This window comes from Pyrus communis, chromosome 5, assembly GCF_963583255.1.
Source record: "Pyrus communis chromosome 5, drPyrComm1.1, whole genome shotgun sequence".
NCBI classification, from domain to species: domain Eukaryota; kingdom Viridiplantae; phylum Streptophyta; class Magnoliopsida; order Rosales; family Rosaceae; genus Pyrus; species Pyrus communis.
The window spans coordinates 27,066,041-27,085,941 of record NC_084807.1 but is presented as its reverse complement, the minus strand read 5'-3'; the positions used below and the strand labels follow the sequence as shown (position 1 = coordinate 27,085,941).

At 38.7% G+C, this 19,901-nt stretch overlaps 4 protein-coding genes across 4 annotated transcripts; 2 read left to right on the top strand and 2 right to left on the bottom strand.

Moving 5' to 3' along the window:
* The first annotated feature begins 549 nt into the window (after window positions 1-549).
* LOC137733987 (ABC transporter B family member 28) lies at window positions 550-5,443 on the top strand. Its single transcript, XM_068473213.1, has 16 exons — window positions 550-1,017; window positions 1,143-1,330; window positions 1,428-1,451; window positions 1,534-1,635; window positions 1,905-1,995; window positions 2,519-2,619; window positions 2,779-2,829; window positions 2,910-3,038; window positions 3,274-3,336; window positions 3,432-3,711; window positions 3,988-4,136; window positions 4,238-4,327; window positions 4,461-4,595; window positions 4,676-4,732; window positions 4,824-4,880; window positions 5,062-5,443. The coding sequence occupies exons 1-16, from the start codon at window positions 651-653 to the stop codon at window positions 5,296-5,298; spliced, it is 2,121 nt and encodes a 706-aa protein (XP_068329314.1). The 5' UTR covers window positions 550-650; the 3' UTR covers window positions 5,299-5,443.
* A 138-nt stretch (window positions 5,444-5,581) lies between these two features.
* Window positions 5,582-6,075, bottom strand: LOC137734521 (uncharacterized). Its single transcript, XM_068473768.1, has 2 exons — window positions 5,827-6,075; window positions 5,582-5,725 (listed from the first exon to the last, which is right to left on the bottom strand). The coding sequence occupies exons 1-2, from the start codon at window positions 6,073-6,075 to the stop codon at window positions 5,582-5,584; spliced, it is 393 nt and encodes a 130-aa protein (XP_068329869.1).
* Window positions 6,076-7,141: 1,066 nt separating this feature from the next.
* On the bottom strand, window positions 7,142-10,702 carry LOC137733391 (calcium-dependent protein kinase 17-like). The gene is made up of 5 exons (XM_068472544.1): window positions 10,532-10,702; window positions 9,138-10,008; window positions 8,755-9,051; window positions 7,867-8,271; window positions 7,142-7,773 (listed from the first exon to the last, which is right to left on the bottom strand). The coding sequence occupies exons 2-5, from the start codon at window positions 9,724-9,726 to the stop codon at window positions 7,553-7,555; spliced, it is 1,512 nt and encodes a 503-aa protein (XP_068328645.1). The 5' UTR covers window positions 9,727-10,008; window positions 10,532-10,702; the 3' UTR covers window positions 7,142-7,552.
* A 4,730-nt stretch (window positions 10,703-15,432) lies between these two features.
* LOC137733390 (zinc finger CCCH domain-containing protein 63-like) lies at window positions 15,433-19,473 on the top strand. Its single transcript, XM_068472541.1, has 9 exons — window positions 15,433-16,151; window positions 16,265-16,360; window positions 17,109-17,198; window positions 17,287-17,388; window positions 17,649-17,795; window positions 17,917-18,036; window positions 18,146-18,205; window positions 18,834-18,931; window positions 19,046-19,473. Exons 1-9 carry the CDS (start codon window positions 15,702-15,704, stop codon window positions 19,185-19,187), a joined length of 1,305 nt encoding a protein of 434 aa, XP_068328642.1. The 5' UTR covers window positions 15,433-15,701; the 3' UTR covers window positions 19,188-19,473.
* Window positions 19,474-19,901: the final 428 nt, after the last annotated feature.

Sequence of the window (19,901 nt, the reverse complement as noted above, 5' to 3'; positions counted from 1 at the left end):
AATGATTTCTAACATGAATTTGTTCTATTTTTGTGATTGATAAATTGAAAATAGGCTAAATCAAACAAACTGAACGATCTAAATATTTTAAATTAGACTAATTTGAGTGGTTTGGTTTTACTGCAAAACAAAAAAAGTGTAAAATTGATTCGAACGTTACCAAAGCGTAGTTAGTTTGGTTTCATTTTGTTTGGCATATATGAAATTTGCCTCAACCTTAATATCAAGTTCAAATATGATTAAATTGGTAATTGATGTTATTTTGATGGACTATTTTATTTTTGTAAAAACAATATCAATGTAAGGAAAACAAATTCAAACCTCGATTGTAGAGATAAATATCAAGTTCGAATATGATTAAATTGGTAATTTCTTATTTTGTTGGACAATTTTACTCTTGTAGAAATAATATCAATGTTGAGCAAATCGAGCTTCCGACCTTGGCTGTAAAGATAAATGCTTTACCCTCAAATATTAAAAAAAATGAAAAATCATTTTTGGAGAAATAAGAAATGGTTACGGAAATGGTTACGGAGAGAGAGAGAGATATACTTTCGGAGTTTGGCGCGTGGTGGCGAATATATCGTGTTCTAATCCCTATTTCCACTGCCAAGCAATCCACTCTCGAGAGCGGCAACAGAGCAACCGCCATGACCTCTCTCGTACTCTCTCTCCCTCTCACTCCCACCCCGACGCGCGCTCGCACAGTCGCCTCCAAACTCGCCCTCTCCTCTCTCCGTCAATCACATCCCTTCCCGCGGTTTCCACTCCGCCTCCGAAAACCCATAAAGACCACCGCCGCCTCATTCGCCTACGTGTCCGGACCCGCCTCCGACGCAATTGTCAGCGAGCCCGACCCGAAACTTGACGAGTCCGACGCCAATGTCCAGCCCCCGAGCGTGATTGGCTGGGGCCTCTTATGGAGCCTCCTGCTCAAGCACAAGCTGCGGCTCGCCGTCTCCGCCTTCGCCCTCATCGGCTGCAGTGCCTGCACTCTCTCAATGCCCATATTTTCGGGTACCAATTTTTTGTTTCGCTTCAAAGTTTCCATTTTTTGCCTGTTTGGTTGCCGAGAAAATTGAATGGACAGAAAGGAAAATAAAATCCCTAAAACCAATGTAGCTGACTTGCTGTTTTTTTAGGGCGGTTTTTTGAAGTGCTGATTGGGAAGAGGCCGGAGCCTTTGTGGAAGCTGCTGAGTAAAGTCGGTGTCTTGTATGCATTGGAGCCAATTTTAACGGTCATCTTTGTTATTAATTTGAATACTATTTGGGAAAAAGTTATGTCCACGCTCAGAGCCCAGATTTTTGGAAGGGTTTTGATTCAGAAGGTAAAACTCCAGTCATTTCATTTTCGATCGTATCGATTAATACAAACCTGAATTCTCTTAATTTGTGATCCTGCTTTTCTTTTGTTCATTGTTGCAGGTCGAATTTTTTGACCGTTACAAGGTATGATTGTGATAGTTTTTTTAATGAGGAGTTTTTGATTTTTTTTTGTGCATTCTGATTGAGTTGGATTTGCTCCGTATAGGTTGGTGAACTGACGGGATTGTTGACATCTGATTTGGGTTCTGTTAAAAGTGTTGTGAGCGACAACATATCGAGGGACCGAGGATTCAGGGCACTTACTGAGGCAAGCAACTCTACCACCAAGTACAAGTGAGCTTTATGTTGCCTCCATTTAAGCATGTAATACCTGGTTTTGAAATTCACTCAGTTTCACCACTAGAGCACCAAATGGTATCCCGATTTTTGGATGTACTTATACTGACATTAAGTTATTTTTTGCGAATGTGGTTATTATAATTGTATGAATCAAATTGTTGCAGGAGAAATCTGGGTTAATTTTCGACTCATGTTCATGTGGGTCTAATATATGTTTTGTTTTCTTTGTTTTTATAGGTTATCGGGACAGTATGCATACTGTTTACTTTGGCTCCCCAACTTGCCCCAATCTTGGCGGTGCTGATGCTCACTGTGTCTATTTTAGTTGGTATTTATCTTATCTTCAAGACTCTTTTAAATTGATATTGCATGGTTTTGTCACATAAAACTGCGGTTTTCTTTATGTGATTTAATTATAGAAATCCTCAGAGCTTAATATTGATTTGCATGCTTATATTTATTAATCTGTTAGTATGCTGAAATGTTCACAGATTAGAAGTGACAAGCACCTCAGTGAAAGTTCGTATTTTTTTGTCATTTTTTAAATTAGTTTGAATGTGGGGTGCAGATGGTACGAGAATAGAACTAGCATTATTTTATATTGTAATGGATTAGGAATATTTTATACATCATATCAACTCTTAATTGGTGATGTTTCACCAATAATATTTGTGTATGTTAGTATCTGAATTGCCGATTGCATCATATTAGGTTCTTCACATCCTAATTATCCTTTTAATGGTTGTCTATTGTCTAATGTTTAACAGTAGCCTTTAGGTTGGAAATTTTGGTATTTTGTTGCTTGAAACATATTATTTTCTCTGATTTGACTCTTATCAATCTTTTCAAAGCTGTATACAAGAGATCAACTGTGCCCGTTTTCGTGGCTCATGGATTGGCGCAAGCATCTATATCTGATTGTGTGTCAGAAACATTTTCTGCCATACGCACTGTAAGTTTTCTGAAGTCCTTTGCTATATTATTTGCACGCCATTAGGATTTTAGAATCATAATCCCTATCAACCTTTTGTCATTCAGAAATCAGAATTGAGTGAGAGTTAAGATTGTTTGTGCACTTTATCATCGATATGGTAACCACTTGCTATTGCAGGTAAGATCCTTTGGTGGGGAAAAGCGCCAAATGATAACATTTGGTAGACAGGTAAGCTAATGCAATCTAGTAAATACAAAAACAGGAAATTCCTTCCCTTTCACTAAACAAATTTCTCATGAGTTTGGCAGGTGCTAGCTTACCAGAGCAGTGGGATAAAGCTTGGGACTTTTAAATCTGTTAATGAATCTTTGACTCGAGTTGTTGTTTACATATCTCTAATGGCCTTATATTGTCTTGGAGGAAGCAAAGTGAAGGCGGTAAACTCTTGTGACCATTGTAATGTTTACTTCAGATTCAGTCCCTCATCTCCCACCATCCATTCATGTGTTCAGTCTAGCTCGTCTTGTCAGCTAACCAAATTGTGCAGAATAATTCAGGCCTTCATGATTGTCAATCACTCTCTCTCTCCCTCACCCGCCCCGAAGAAAACTTGACCAGAAATTGTATTATAGAAATTCATCATATGTTTTTCTAAACTTTTCCCGTTTGCAGGGTGAACTCGCTGTTGGAACTGTGGCTTCTTTCATTGGTTATACTTTCACATTAACATTTGCTGTGAGTTCAGTTTCTATTGTTTTAAACTTTTTATACCTGTTTGCTATTTCCATCTCTATGCTATTGGTAAGTGTCTGATGTAACCTACCTTTCAGGTTCAAGGTCTGGTTAACACCTTTGGAGACCTTCGTGGAACTTTTGCTGCTGTGGAGAGGATTAACTCTGTTTTATCTGGGGTAGAAATTGATGAGGCCCTCGCTTATGGTTTAGAAAGGGAAATGCAACAAAAGAAATTACTTGATGAAAATTACAGATTGTTCCTCATAGATGGTCTCAGCGAGACAAATCAGTCAGTAAATACACATTACATGTCAGCTCTGAAATCGGGTAGTAACATTAGTCGCTTAGCTTGGTCTGGCAATGTTTGTCTTGAAGGTATCTAGGATACATTTTCATTGAAGTGCAGTGATTAGCACATTTGCTTTCTGTTTGCCCCCATTGTGGTTTTAGTTAATATTACATTACATATAATAGGCCAATGTCTAGTTGTTAAGATGATACAAAGTTTCCCGTAACGCGCATTATCTGGGTATAATTTACATATTGTGGAATATAGTGTTTACTGTTGAATTTCTACTGCTGAAGTTCTACAGTGAATGCACATATACCATGTTCCAATGTGCCTATGAGTAACCTGATTTTGTTATGCAGATGTGCATTTCTCTTATCCTTTGAGACCTGATGTAGAAATTCTAAATGGTCTAAATCTAACGCTAAAGTGTGGAACCGTAACTGCTCTAGTTGGCTCAAGTGGTGCAGGAAAAAGTACTATTGTACAGCTACTGGCACGTTTCTATGAGGTCTTATTTTTCTTCTCTTTATATGTTTGAGGCATCAATTTCATTTTACTAGTCTTCAGTTGGTGAAAACTATGAATAAGTTCAATGTCTGATTTCTGCAGCCAAATAGAGGCCGTATAACGGTTGCAGGAGAGGATGTTCGAACATTTGACAAGAGTGAATGGGCACGGATTGTTTCTATAGTCAGTCAGGTAACGTACCTAATCCCCACATCTGACATAACAATTTTACACACTTCCTAATTTTCACATAATATTAACCTTGGTTTTGCTCATATACTTTCAACATTTTTTTTTTACATTTCTCCATTTTAAAATGATACAGGAACCTGTACTCTTTTCGGTATCTGTTGGAGAAAATATTGCATATGGGCTTCCGGATGATCACGTGTCAAAGGATGACGTGATAAAAGCCGCAAAAGCTGCAAATGCTCACGAGTTCATAATTTCACTTCCACAGGTTGGTAGTCCTTGAAATATGTTGTGTTTACTCTGTGATTTCGTGTGTTCTTTACTGAATGCTTATTTTGATTTTGAAAGGGTTACGATACACTGGTTGGTGAACGTGGAGGTCTACTTAGTGGTGGCCAGAGACAGGTATGAAAATCAGTTGAGAGAGAGAGGGAGGGAGGAAATTGGAGAGAGGCAGTGGTACTTATGCTTTTTCCATTTTTCTTTTCACCTGCAGAGAGTCGCTATTGCGAGAGCTCTGCTTAAGAACGCCCCAATCCTAATACTTGACGAGGTAAAACTGCCAGTTTGCTTTAATCACGTCTATACTCTAGTTCCGGTGAACAAATTTAGTTCCAGTCCTGATCGTCATTACAAATGAATCTGGAAATATCAGTTTCATGACTTTCATTCCCCATTACCATTTTCCAAGCCCCATCCCAGGTTAGGTTTTCATGTATTGTTCTTTGCTGCAGGCCACCAGTGCGTTGGATGCAGCGAGTGAGCGCCTAGTCCAGGATGCACTGGACCATCTGATGAAGCGGAGGACAACGTTGGTGATTGCTCACCGATTAAGCACAGTTCAGAATGCGCATCAAATTGCATTGTGTTCTGATGGGAGGATAGCTGAACTAGGAACCCACTCTGAATTATTGGCCAAGAAAGGTCAATACGCTTCACTGGTTGGCACTCAGAGGCTGGCATTTGAATGATTTTGAAACATCTCCGATTGTTGAAAACAAGTAAACGACAACGGAGCACACAAGTGAGTTGTATAACCATATAGCATATAAAGTGATGGCTGTAGTTACAGAACGAGAACGATAGCACAGAAAAAAATTCGTAACTTTTATGGTAGATGATACCTATAATTTCTGAGAGAATGAAATTATAGCATTCAGGTCGGCGAGGCCTTCCGTGGGAAGGCTAAGGAAGGATTGATCAGAAAGTCATCAATAGGATCAACGGTTGCCACACCAACCAGTCTGCATTTCCTTATTTGTCCAACCTCTCCCCTCTTCCGCTTCTCGTTGTTCCTTTCGATTCCTCGGATGTCAATACCGTCTTCCCCAGCAGCGGAGGAGCCTTGTAGATGCTCCCAACCGAAAACGAAAACTCCGCCTTGAATTCAAGATCAACCTGCATAAAAAAGTACCAACCAGAGTGGTTATGAAATGTATACTAACCAGTTAGTAAGTTAACGTGGCGCGGAAATTGGTTTTTATCAAAGCATATTTTACCTGCCCGGATTCCGGATTGAGGCTCCCACTGAAGAGCTCCGGGGCAATGTAAATCTTCAGAAACGGCGGCAATGGGAACCGCAAGGACTTTGTTGTTGCGCTCGCTAATGGTGGGAACCGCAATGTAAGCCTTCCGATGTCAAACAACACCGAGACATCTCCTAACGAGTCGCTTTCCGTCATCTCTGCAGCAGACTCAGTTCCTGCACCACCTTCAGCATTGTATTCTAGGTCCGGATATCTGGCCATGCCAAGCTTGCAGGCACTCAAAGTCTTGAAGTTTACAGCAAAAAGCTTTGATTTTCGAATCTTCGGTTTGAGTGTAGGAAGGGGAAGAGAAGGAGATGATGGTTTTTGTTCTGGGATTCTGGTTTTGAGTTGGGAATTTCCAGAGAGTTGGAGGGTTGGAGGGGTTTATCCTGCAGCACCCCATTTTTGGCGGGCACTTTTCTTTTTGTGATTTGTGAAGATTAGGTGAACTACATATATGAGTTAGGTCAATCGGTACCATAATACAAATTTTTTTTTTTTTTTTTTTTTGTGCGCTCGATAGTCAGATTAGGTGAACTGTTCGACCAAATTGCATAGGCATGGAACTCTTTGCATTGAGGTTTGTAGTTTGTACCTACGCGTTGAGAGTAACTTATGTAGCACAAGCATACAAGGAAAAATGGCACCCTAACAGAAAGGGACCCATCTTTATGATTAAGATGGACAGCCCACCTGATCCGACTATCAGATACAAAACTTTCTTCTCTCGAATTAGAGTCCAAACCCCCTCCCGTAAAAAATTAAAAAATTGGGAACAAGTGAGGTCATGGCTGATTCGTTTTTGTTTGTATGAGAGGTCAAAAGCAAGACTGTTTGGTACTTATTTTAATAGTTTGTGGTGATAATATTAATTATCTTTTCTTTAGGGCAAGCCAATGGATAACGGAAAGCTGTCTCCTAAAGTAGGGCTGGCACTTGGCAGAACATTAAAAAAATGAGATGGTGCTTCGTTTACCTACATGCTTAGTGACTCAGTTTTCCACTCTTAGCAAATGTTTCTCTTTCTCGTTAGGTGATCTGTCTTTCTATCTCTCTTGTCATATGATTGGAATGTATATGTAGTTTTTCGTTCTTTCGATTGTATCAGTAAACAAGAATCTACCTACGGCAGCCTTGTGGCTCATACGGGAAAGTATTTATTATTTACTCATGCACCAGAGATCTCGTGTTCGGCCCTCCTGATACCGCTTGTATCGCTGATGAAACTGATAGTGTGGATAACTAAAAAAGGCCAGAAAGACATATCACAAGACTTGGAAAGCAATGCTGTGAACAATTACTTTATACAAAAGGGCAGAAGCTCATTAGGCATACATCATTTAGCACTCTTTCTGGCTACCAACATGAAAAATGGTACTAAACATCACAAATCAGACGAACGGAAACAGAGACACGAACGATACATTACACTAGCTTACAGAAGCCTGTCATTTTCTGGGTATCGTAATAAAACTTCATCGGAACCCTCCACCTCCATCTGTCGCTCTTCCTATATATCTCTCATCATACCACCAGCTACTTGGAGTCGAAACTACAGAGAAAAGTGGCACTAAGCAGTAGGAATCAGTCAAACGGTAACATATGTGCTTGATACTATGCATGAGTGAAAGACTTTGGACTTCACATGGGCATCAGGGCCATCTGCCTTATCTTTTACTGCTTCAGGTCCACACGGTTAACAGACAAGAGAAGATCTCAGAGATGTAGGAAGATTTGTGCATGATGACCAACGAATGATTGACTCGGTCACCATGAAATCTAGTTGCTCGTGCTCACCAAGTCCAATCGTACGGTTTCTCTTGTTGTGAATGGCTGACGTCCTTGTTCCACCTGTCCTTTTAGCTTCGGCTGGTTTGTTAACCATTTGTCTCGTTTCAAGTCTGAACGAAAGGGAACCTGGCAACAAGAGCAGCTTCCCATTAAAACGATTGAGACAACGATAATTCTATGATACTGGTGCAGGGAACAGCAAAAAGGAACTCAAAATACCTCCATGAATTGCGTCTACTCTGGATATGCTGGCTGAAAACTCTATCGCACAACTACCTTCCTCAACCAAGGAACCAGGGCTGAAAAATGCAAAGCTTGGCATTGAGGGAATGGGGGAGGAGAATTCCAAACTATTAGAATCACCATCGCTGCAGAATGAAAACCCGCCTGATGCTAAGTGGGGAGCAAATGGTTCCACCATGAGAGCAGAAAAAGATGACCTACAAGTAAATGTAGGTGATTGGGCATCACATGCATTATGTGATGCATTGCCAAAGCTGATGTCTTGACTCCTGGACATAGTACAGAATGAGCTGCCGGCTACATCACATTCTCCACGGCCTCCATTTTCACATTGACTCGGTTGTTTAGGATATGGTTCATTAACCCTCATCCAAGGATGATCTACAAAGGAAATTCCCAAAGAACACAGATAAGTCAATCCAACTTATAAACTCCGTTGATTTGCCAGTAACACAGAGAGTGCAGATTACAGGAGTCATTGATGCAAATATTTTGATTTCTTGGAAGAATTACAGCGTATAGATAAATAGCAAGGAGCAATGGCCTATTTGACTGAAAAAGTTATAATTTTTCATGTTTTGAAGAATTCGGACAGATATATGACTTATATCTATATATGCGCTAACCAAAGGAGAGCCTTTCTCCAGTTTCTTGAACGACCTACCAATCATGTAACTTAAAGATACGGTCATATAAATGAAATTTGCTTTTGATTCTTCTAATACAGTCATCTTCTAGAACTTAACTAAATTTCAATTACCACCTTCCACAGTCCAAAGATGCCAAAATGGGATGTCCGGACTGTTAAAGCATTATAATAAACTCTGTGTGTGTGGTGTGTATTTGCACGTGCATTTGACCTACCTAAAACCTGCTGAGCAGTGAGCCTTTGTGAAGGATCTTTATAGAGCATTGCTCTAATCAAATCCTTAGCTGATCCAGTAATGCGATCCCAGGGATCAGATGGGAATTTCAGGTCAGCTGTCCTAACAGCATCAAATATCCGTGATTTTGTCTTCCCCCAAAATGGCGGCATTCCACTAAGAAGAATATAGAGAATAACGCCCGCACTCCATACATCTGCAGCCTGGTTATAGCTACCTGCAAGTACCTCAGGAGCTATATAAAACGGACTACCAACTAACCCATGCAAACTCTGCCCTGCTTCAACCAAAAATATTGTCAAAAATCTGAACTCAAAGTTTTAGCGGATAAAGTTAACCAATATAAAGGAAATATGGAATTACCAGGCTTGATGTAGGTTGCAAGACCAAAATCTGCCAACTTGATTGGAGACGAGGAGGCTTTTGTGGCCAATAAGATGTTCTCTGGTTTCAAATCTCTGTGAACAACCCCATTTTCGTGACAATATAGAACTACCTGAATCAGATGCCTAAAGAGAACCCTGGCATCAGACTCAGAGAATCGTCCGTGCTTCTCTAACTGGTGGAAAAGCTCCCCTCCTGCGCAAAGCTCCATCACCAAATGGACATACTCTTCCTCTTCATACACCGCCTTGAGATCGACAACATTTGGGTGCCCAGATAACCTGGTCATAATTTCAATCTCAAGTTTAATGCCTCGCACATCGTCTGAGGTCACTAACCGATCTTTAGCAATTGATTTACATGCCAAGACCTCTCCGGTCAACTTATCGGTGCACACCCTAATAACACCAAACTGCCCCCAACCTAATTGCTCTCCTAGCATGTACCGATCTTTTAGATTTGAAGTCTCGTTTGCATCTAAAATGGAGGAAGTCAAGCTTGCAACTTTGTAACAATTGCACGGCCACGTTGATGCTGCACTGCTGCTGTTGCTCCTGGCAACAGCCATACCAATATCCCGCTCCTCAACCACCCCGAACAATAATAACAATTTCAGCTCACAAATTTCAACTTTCCGGCCTTCGAGCACATTGTTTCAAAACCCTTTTCCAACAGATGAGAAACCTGAAGTTTGAAGTCAATATCTTGATTCACAAAAGCATACTCTGTCAAATCAGAAGAGAAGCTTCCCGGGATAGTAATTAAAGTTCCCAATGAGGCTTCTATTTCAGCAGGGAATTCCTTTTCGACGTGACCGGATCACGTGGATCCAGTCCAGGGGGAAATCAACCTGTACAAATTCAGTCTCAAGCATTAAATCCAAAACCAAAAAGCAATTACAAACGATATCCATTGGAGCAATTCTATTTACAGCAAAAAAAACCTTGCTTTCTATCAACAGGTTGCTTCTTTTCGGACTTTTCGACACTTCAGAAAACAGAACTTCAGTTCAATTCAGACACAAATCTCCCGCTTTTCAAAAACCGCCCAAAAATAGAAACAATGGAAAATCAAAAGTTTGAGCATTTCTATGAATCGATCCAATAACAAGCTCTAATCATCTGAAAACAAAAGCCAAAAAAAAACCCAAAATCCATCAACCTAAAAAGTTCCTAACTTTACTTAAAAAAAAAAAAAAAAAAAAAAAACAGAATTCAAACACAACCCATCAAAAGTCCAGTTGAAACTAAAGCAACCCAGATCCAAATTTTCCAAGTGCTTACAAAAAAAGCACTTATAAACGAAACCCAGAACCCCAAATCCACACGCACTCAAACATATACATTCACAGAGAGAGAGAAAGGGAAAGTTACCTGCTTGAAGAGAGATAAAGCACAAAGAAAGGAAAGGAGGCCGTTGGAACAGTGGTGGAGCTCCGCAAGACAGAGCTCTTCTGTCCTGTGGCTTCTCTCTCCTCTTTCTCTCTCCTTTGGATGTTGCGCACTTGGCTATTTAGCCCACTGGTCAATATTGTAATTCACTTTTTTTTTTAAAAAAATTTGTATCTGAATATTTGTGAGCTGACTTAGCATTAGAGTTGTCAATTACCACAAAAAGATTTTTTAGTGCACTGAACCGTGATTCGGTATATTAAATTTATAATATAAGCGATTAATTTTTTTTTTTTTTCAAATTTTCAACGACGTATATTATGACATTTAATTTATCAAACTGTATTCTTCTGAATTACCTGGAGCCTATCATTGGATTTTGGCTTTGGCTTCGTCCGAGGCTGCTTTAAACTCTTCTTGTTTGCCCTTGTTTTGGCTCCTCTCTGTTTATTTACTTCAACACTTTCTCTGTCTCTCTCGATGGAGAAATAATCTTTTTTCTTTTTATTTTATTTAATTAATATTTTTTAAGTACGGATCTTTCTTTCTCTACTCGCTGGGTTGGTTGTGGTACCGCGTACTCGCCTGTTATCCGAGATTAAAGCTTCTACACTTATTTGGTGTATGACTTCTATTATTGATCGACACGTGTTAAATTTATGATAACAAAGTTAAGGAATGTTAAATTTCTTAACATGTGCTAATCAATGATAGAAGCTACAGAAAGATCACACACAAAATAAGTGCAAAACATTTGAACTCGTTTTATGTTAGCCAGCCTTGGAAGTAAGTCAACTCCATCCCTAAGTTTAAGAGTTCGATTATGATGAGTCTTTATATGACTAAACTCTAATTAAAAAAATCGTCTCAGGAATTTCAACATTCTCTTTTTCTCTCGGACATATTCTTACACAACATTTTGATCAACAATCTAACAATGTTGTTATCGATCTCATTCCATAGTATTCTCGTTAGCATAGATTCAAAGGTTATCGATGTCATTTCATAACATTACTACATTGTTAATTAAAGGCAAGGACGGAGCTACAATAGGCTTAGGGGGGACGAATTAAAAAATTTGTATGCATTCTAATTCCTTATAAGTAACACTAATTAAATAACAATTAAAAAATTGTCTTTTGAATCCCTAATGACTTTCACCTTTTGCATCCCAATGATTCACCGTTCACTTTAAATTAAAAGATTCAACTTGAGATTTACATTGCGGATATGCGGTCTAGCATTGAGTTTTTAGGTTTAAAAGGGATTGGAGATCTTGCAAAAAAAAAAGGCTCAATGCAAAAAACACAAGGGATATTCGCTGGTTTACTTGCTTGTGACATTAGCACTAACTCTTCCAGTTGCTACTGCAACCGTTGAAAGAACATTTTTGGCCATAAAATTTCTGAAAAATCGATTGAGAAATCGGATGGGAGATCAATGGATGAATGATAACATGGTTATTTTTATAGAGAGATATTTGATGATATTGGTAATGATGTTGTCATGCAACGCTTTCAGAACATGAAAACGCTCGAGGGATATTGTAAGGGAATGTTGTGTGAAAAACTTTCTAGATTAATATATAAGTATTTTGTTTATTAAATTCTTGAACATTTTAAGTATGACTTTATTGTTTGAGAATGCTCTCATTCATACAAATATCTAGCTTCGTCCTAGATTAAAGGTGAAGGAGATTTAAACAGTTGTACACCCATAGAGATTTTCTTAGAACTAGAAACAAGAGAGCTACAACGTGAATGCAAGTTTGGACTTTCATGCAATGCCTGCTTAAATATGCTGATATTCTTTTTATGGACGTCATCAACTATGACACTTTCTTCTTCTTCCTTTCTTGTTCTTCTTAGAATCTGAGAGATTTCTGTTATAATCGACGAGAGTAAACTAAAAAAAGTTGGTAGAGAACGCACAGATGCTGCGTAAGATACACACACACACACACACACACATTATCAGTTATCTTGTAGGAGCTGAAAAAACGACTACTTGTTAGGGTTTATAGAATTGACAGATGATCGACGATGTACGTAGTTTCCATATCCTCTCAGCTCCCGGCCTGCTGCGCATGCAGAAGAAGGTTTTTCGGTATTTTTCCTTAATTTTGAAAAACCTCAAACGACAACAAAAACCTAAGGGCTTGTTTGGTATCTTATTTGAAATTTTTTATAATTTCTCAAAAATTTCTTAATAATTTTTCTTGAAAATAATTTTCTTTAAAACTCAAAAACTTGTTTAGTATGCAATTTAAAAATTTTAAATTTTACAACTTAAACTGGACAAAGAGATCTAAAAAAAGAGGGTTGAGAGAGAAAGAGGAGAGAGGAGGAAAGAAAGTAAAAGATGATTGGAGAAAAGAGAAAGAAGTGAGAGGATCGGAGGAGATAGAGAGGAAGAGGAAGAGGAGTGATAGAAAAAAAACCGAGAAAATAATGAAAGCGGATTGGAGGAGTGACGAAAAAGGTAAAAAAAAAGGGAAAAGAGTAAAGAGAAAGAAGAAAAGAGAGAGATAGCTTTGGAGTGAGAGAGGAGGAGGGAGAGAAAAAAAATGAGTGAGTTTAAATTTAAAAACTCTAAAAACTCATTTTTTGTGTTTTTAGAGAATATAATATATTTTTGAGTTAGTTTTGAGTTTAGTTTTTAAAAATAGTCATACTAAACAAGTTTTTAAAGCCTAAAACTTAAATATTATTTTTGAGTTTAAAAAATTGGATTCAAGTAGAATACCAAACAGGCTCTAAACTTGCGTTTTCCTAAATGAGACTTGCAGTCAATTAAATGTTCATGATCTAAGATATCAGCCAATGAAAATAAAGTACAAGCAACTCCAGGTATATGACGAAAAAGGAAATATATACATCAAGTTATGACATGCATCACATATACACCTTTTGGGAGCGATGATGGCTTAAACACAAGAGTTCGAGTGTTAGGATAAGTGTTGTTAACTTCTTAAATTACATGTTGGATATATAGGGTCAGTGGGTTATAATTACGTGAAAATTTTGTATGAAACATTATTTCAAGACGAGTTGATTACTCGTTATTTTGACTTATTAAGTCGTGAATTAGCCATATAAATACAATAAAGTCTTACCTAAAAGATCAAGTGTTGAGCCTCGGTTTTTAACAAAAATGGTGGAAAGATATAGAATGCTTTTGCGTTGATCACCGCAAACCTTAATATAAGTTAAGTGTTCATAAACTACATAAATGATCTTTTATTTGTGATAGTTCTTCTCTCGTTTCTCTTCGTGAGAGTTCTTCTCATTTGATGTGATGTTACTGTTAAATTCTTTATTTTTTTCACCGCTGGACCTAACTGAGGCCAGGGTCGGTGGTCAGTCCCCCGCTTCTCTTTTTCTTCTTTTCTTTTCTGTTTACTAGTTAATTTCCCCTGCATTTTTGCCCTTGCTATTCGTCTTGACCTACCCATCCTTTGCCCCGATTTTGATTTCCCCTTTTCCTCCAATCTCTGTTTTCCGTCCACCTCCATGTTTCTCTTCATTCCAAATTTTGTCCTCCCCACCTGGCGCCGGCCTTCCTCGATCCCACTTCATTTCGGATTTGCAGTCACTTTTTCTTCATGCGATTTGTAGTGAGCCTCTCAGAATGTTCATACAGCTCCGACTCTAGCGGTCACACCACCATGTGTTTGTTTGGAGCTTTCTTTTTTAAATGGTTTGAAAGACATTAAAATCCAAATAACATTTGGACTACAACCCATCAATTTGAGGTATCACTTTATATAAACCATGTCTATTCGTTTGAATTTGTTTTCAAACTTCTAAAACTTGTTTATGAAGTCACTCCAATGTCACATAAGTAGCAGAGTATCGAGTAAACACATTTTCAAATGTGCTAGATGCAGAGGTACATAATAGATTGATATGAACATCATGAGTTGTTCCGCAATAAAACCGGTTGTTGCTGATACTTTATTCTCGATTCCTTCTCTTTCATCCATAACCCAAGCTCAAAGAAGGAAGAGATAAGAGGGCCATATGGAGAATGTGCGAAAATGTGTGACGATTTGGACTCTTCAAAACAATGACAACCCGACTAGTTTTTGCAATACAAAATATATTGCAACCAACACAATTACATCTGATACTTATGTTCATTTATGAGTGAGTAGTCTCAAATTCAACTCTTATTAAAAATGAGTTTAATATCTAATTGTAATTGCTTTATTGTGTAGTTTAGGCCAAATTTGTAATCACGCTAGAACCCTCAATAATTAATTCTCCTGCATAAAAATTGCTTTGGGAAAAGTAAAAAGACAAGGAAAACCCTCCACGAAAACTTAGTGATTATTTAGAAGTGATTTTAAAATGAGCAAAAACGCTTCTGGTGAAAATATTTTTGAAACCAATCCTTAGTAAAAATGAAAGTGAATTATAAAGAATACTTTAAATGATTCATAAAAAATAAAAATAAAAGTTATGTATTTCTTGTAGAAGGCACATACTTTTAGAACCTAAGACATTTTTGCTAAAATTTTTTCAGTCATTTTAAATATACTACCAAACGAGGCTTTTTTTTTTTTTTTTTTTTTGTTTATAGTACATTGATATTTTTACACTAAGGAAAGGGGAGTTCGACGAAACCATATAATGGGCAGCCTAATTTAGTATCGAATTCTCCATCCACGATATTCAAACTAAGACATCTCACTTCTAAATGAGAATGAATACTACCAGATCGTAGTATTGAGGGACACGAAACCGAGCCCTTTTACAGGGAGCGTATCTTCCCATCAAAACCAGGGCATTTCGGTAATTCAACTTCCTCGTAGACGCGACGCAATTCCAGTTTTGTACATAGCCTCCCTCCCTTTACCGCGAGAGCGACAGAGAGACAGATGGGTGAACAGACTGATACAAATCAAACTCTGCTCCTGAAATTAAATTAGGGTTTCCGAAATTCAAATCCCCCCAATCCCTCACCATCCAGAGAGAGAGAGCAAGAAAATTTCGACTTTCCGATTCTCTCCAACTCCATGATCGAATTCCAATCAACCAATTCATCCAATCGAAATTGAAAAACCCCATAAACAAAAAAGGGGGAAAATCGAAGCTTTTGAGTTTCAGTTCAAAGTCTATAGCTACAGAGAGATTCCAATCCGTGGCCAATGGATGTAGACGGAGGGGGAAGCAAACGGGTCTTTTACAGACTGGGTGGGCCACAATCCGACCCATCAAAGAACCAGAAGGTATGCTACCATTGGAGAGCGGGCAAGTGCAATCGCCACCCTTGCCCTTTCCTCCACAGAGAGCTACCGGCGCCGCCGTCGCAGCAAGGTCTCAACGGGATGGCCTCGACTAAGCGCCATCACGCCTTCGCCGCTGACACCGACGGTCCATCGTCACGGAATCGGGGTCCCAATAACTTCAATGGCGGGACTTCTTCGACGTGGGGTCGTACAGGAGGAGCAAATAGGGTGTTTGTTAGGAAGATGGAGAAAGTCTGTAATTTTTGGGTTCAGGGGAATTGCAGCTATGGGGATAAGTGTAAGTTCTTGCATTCTTGGAGTATGGGGGATAGCTTCAGCTTGTTGACGCAGCTTGAGGGGCATGAGAAGGTGATTTTTAGATTATATATGTTGGGTTCTCATTGTTTCTATTGAATTACTTATGTGCTTTTGGGTCCTTCTTGGTATTTATGTTTTTGGAATTGATGACGTTTTGTGAACAGGTTGTTAGTGGGATTGCACTGCCTTCTGGGTCTGATAAACTTTATACTGGGAGTAAGGATCAAACTGTGAGGGTTTGGGATTGCGCGTCTGGTCAGGTAGTTATTCATTTTTGGGACTCCAATTTTCAATTATTTAACTATATTATATGTATGTTCCTGAGGACTTGTAGTTAAATGGATATGTTTCAATAGTTCTTTCCCTTTTTTGTGATGGGTGAAAGTTTAATGTTTGATTAAATGGGTAGAGGACTCCCGTAGTTGATCCCATTTCTCATGTTTGGATTAGGGCTTAGTGTAATCAATCTGGGCGACTTGAGAGTTTCTTATCAACTGAAAGTCTTTGCGTAATAGCTAACTTGAGTGATCGCAATTAGTTAATTCAATTTGGATTAGGAATGTTAAAATTGTATGCCAGCTAATGACTCTGTAAAGAAATCTCTTTCTTTATTGATCACAATTAGTAAAAGCTGTAAACAATGAGTGCAAGTTGTATGTGGAAAGTAGTTTCTATTAACATCACTGAATGCAGCTGTCTCTCAAAGTATAGTCAAATTGAATGGAGATCACATTAGCAAGCAGAGTATGCGAGACTGACGAAAAATGTAGAAGGGTAAGATAGCTTGTGTTCTAGGATGCATAGAAGAGAGCTTTTGACACAGTGGACTGGAGGCTGCTCTAGAGATTTGCACCCATGTCTCCTATATTGTCCTTTTGTTTTCCTAAGTCACATGCTCATTGCCATTGGGCTTAGTCTAGATAGTTGGATACTATTTTCGACGTGTCTCATTGCCATTCCCAAGGGCTAGGAAAATAATCCGTGTGCTTCTATTTGTTTATGTTGCAGTGCCTGGGAGTTATTAATCTTGGCGGTGAAGTAGGGTGTATGATCAGTGAAGGTCCTTGGATTTTTGTTGGCATACCAGAAGCTGTAAAGGTAGGGCAGGAGGAATCTCGTGTAATGTAAGCTTGTAGCATCAGAATATAAGGATGTGGCTCATTCATATATGGATATGGTTTTGTAGGCATGGAACACCCAGACTAACTCTGAACTGAGTCTTAGTGGGCCTGTCGGGCAAGTTTATGCCATGGTTGTGGGAAATGATTTGCTCTTTGCTGGTACACAGGTAATTTTTTTACTACCATTATACCTCAATTAAGGTTTGGTCCTCATATCTTTCTTGTTAGGGCTATCAGCTACATTATGTGAACTGTATTATTGAGGGAGAAAACTTTGTTTTTTTATTTTTCATTTGAAATTTGTTTATGTATGTTGCGTGCCCATGCATTACTTCCTCCATCGCTTCCTCTCCATTTTCCTTTGTGCATATTCATGTGTGGGATCAACATATTTCCTAATATTTAGCAAAATTGTCCTTCAATGCAGGATGGTTCTATATTGGCATGGAAGTTTAATGCTGTTACTAATTGCTTCGAACCAGCTGCATCACTAATAGGTCACACTCTTGCAGTTGTTTCATTAGTAGTTGGAGCAAATAGGCTCTACTCTGGTTCAATGGATCCTTCTATAAGGGTAAGTTGGGTTCAGTATCACATGTATTCTTTAATAAGCATAAATTCTTGCTGGTGGAACGCTCGAGGCCCTTAATTGCTCCATACCAGTATAACAGTTATTTCATTGGAATTCTTTTTAGGTCTGGAGCCTGGAAACTTTGCAGTGTATACAAACGCTAACAGAGCATACTGAAGTTGTCATGTCTGTTCTTTGCTGGGATCAGTTTCTTTTATCATGTTCCTTGGATCGACAATTAAAGGTGTGTTTTACTTCTATGTTTTGTAACTCTTTTTGTGGGCATGTATATGTAACAGAGTGTTGCAGAACTGTAAAATTATTTAGTTGTTCCAATTCATTTGCTTGTGCAGGTCTGGGTTGCTACTCAAAGTGGAAACTTGGAAGCAACATATACTCACACAGAAGAACATGTATGTTTATGTTTCAATATATGTCTTCCCTCTTCAGTTAATCCCTATTCCTGCGTTGACAAAGAACAAGCTGGGTATGTTTTAAGATTTCCACAGCCCTATGTTTGGATGAGGGACTTTAAAGTACCCAGGAACTCTAGACTCAACTGTTAAAATGCACTCCAAGGGCACTACCAATGAACTAAAGCAGTACAAAGGTCTTACTAAAACGCTACAAATACACTTAACAAAGGACTTTCAGAATGACACCATGACAGGTGTCATTTGAAAGTCTTCTCAATTGTATTGCATCAAGTCCATCCATCTAAGTTTGTAGTACATTCCTAACAAATTAGCCTAGGTTCCATGGAAACTCAAAGTTCCTCATCCAAAGAACATTCAAGGCTGATACTCCGTGTCCGTACACTTGGAAAGTTGGAATCTCTGATGCGTGCTACACTTGTATTTTGTGTTTTGGTATCGTAATCATCATTGTATTCCCCACAGTAAATGAATAACTTTGCTTGGTGTTTCACCTAGCGATGGGTTTAACGTTCAGTTTCCTGAACTTGTCATCATTAGAGGTTTTTTATGATTTTCAAGGTGTCAAGAAAGGTCCAGTTTAATAATGCTTACGACCTTGCTGCAGGGTTTGATAACACTCTGTGGGATGCATGATTCAGAAGCCAAGCCAGTCTTACTGTGCGCTTGCAACGACAACACTGTCCGCATATATGATTTACCATCGTGAGCTTTCAGCACAATCTATCTGTTGTAGTCCTCTCTTATTTTTAGAAAACTTATATTTCAAGCATCTGACGTTGCTGCAATTGTCATCTTTGCTTCTATTGTATGGTCTAGGTTTTCGGAGAGGGGTAAAATATTTTCAAAACAGGAGATAAGATCGATTCAGGTAGGCCCTGGTGGCTTGTTTTTCACGGGTGATGGAACCGGTCAAGTGAAAGTATGGAAATGGACTGAACCAGCTGCGGTCACTGCCTGAGGAGAAGGGGATGGGAATGCATTGCGATTTTTCTTGTTTTGGAGGATTTATAGAGCCAGGAATTAGTAGCTTGAGCACCATCCGCCGTCCGCCGTCCGCCATCCGCAGTCCCCTCTTTTGGGTGCCATGGACGTGAAGAAGCTTCTTGGCTCATTCCAAGTTGCTATGGACTTCGGATTGTAATCTTTCTCGTCTCAATTTTGAATAAGGGTTTTTATAGGGTTGGTTGTTGAAATTGGACCTTCCAGTCAAAATGGTCTCAAAAATAAAAAATCAATCAATTTGGTCCCTTCGAAAGCTTTTTGTCAAATCCTTTGTTAGTGTTCTTATGCCGCACACGAGCAGATCTCGCACTCAGTGTGCTTAGTATTGGTTTGGTACTGAGGTGTTTTTATAAAAAGTAGGTATAAAAAAAAATTAAGCTAAAAAAATGTTTGGTAAATTTTCACAATTTTGGGTGAAAAAAGTAGAAAACGTGAAGCAACAAAAATGAGCTTATTCTCACAGTACAGCAGAAGCAGTTTTTTTTTTCAAAGCACAGTAATACCAAACCAGCCCTAGTTTCATAGTTTGTTAGTGTGCTTGTGCCGTACCAGCAGATGGAAGTATTAAAATTGATTAATTTTCTATTTTAGGGGACCACTTTGATTGGAAGGTCCAATTTCAGACACCAATCTTGATACAAATTCTTTTGAAAAATAAATAAAAGTCAGC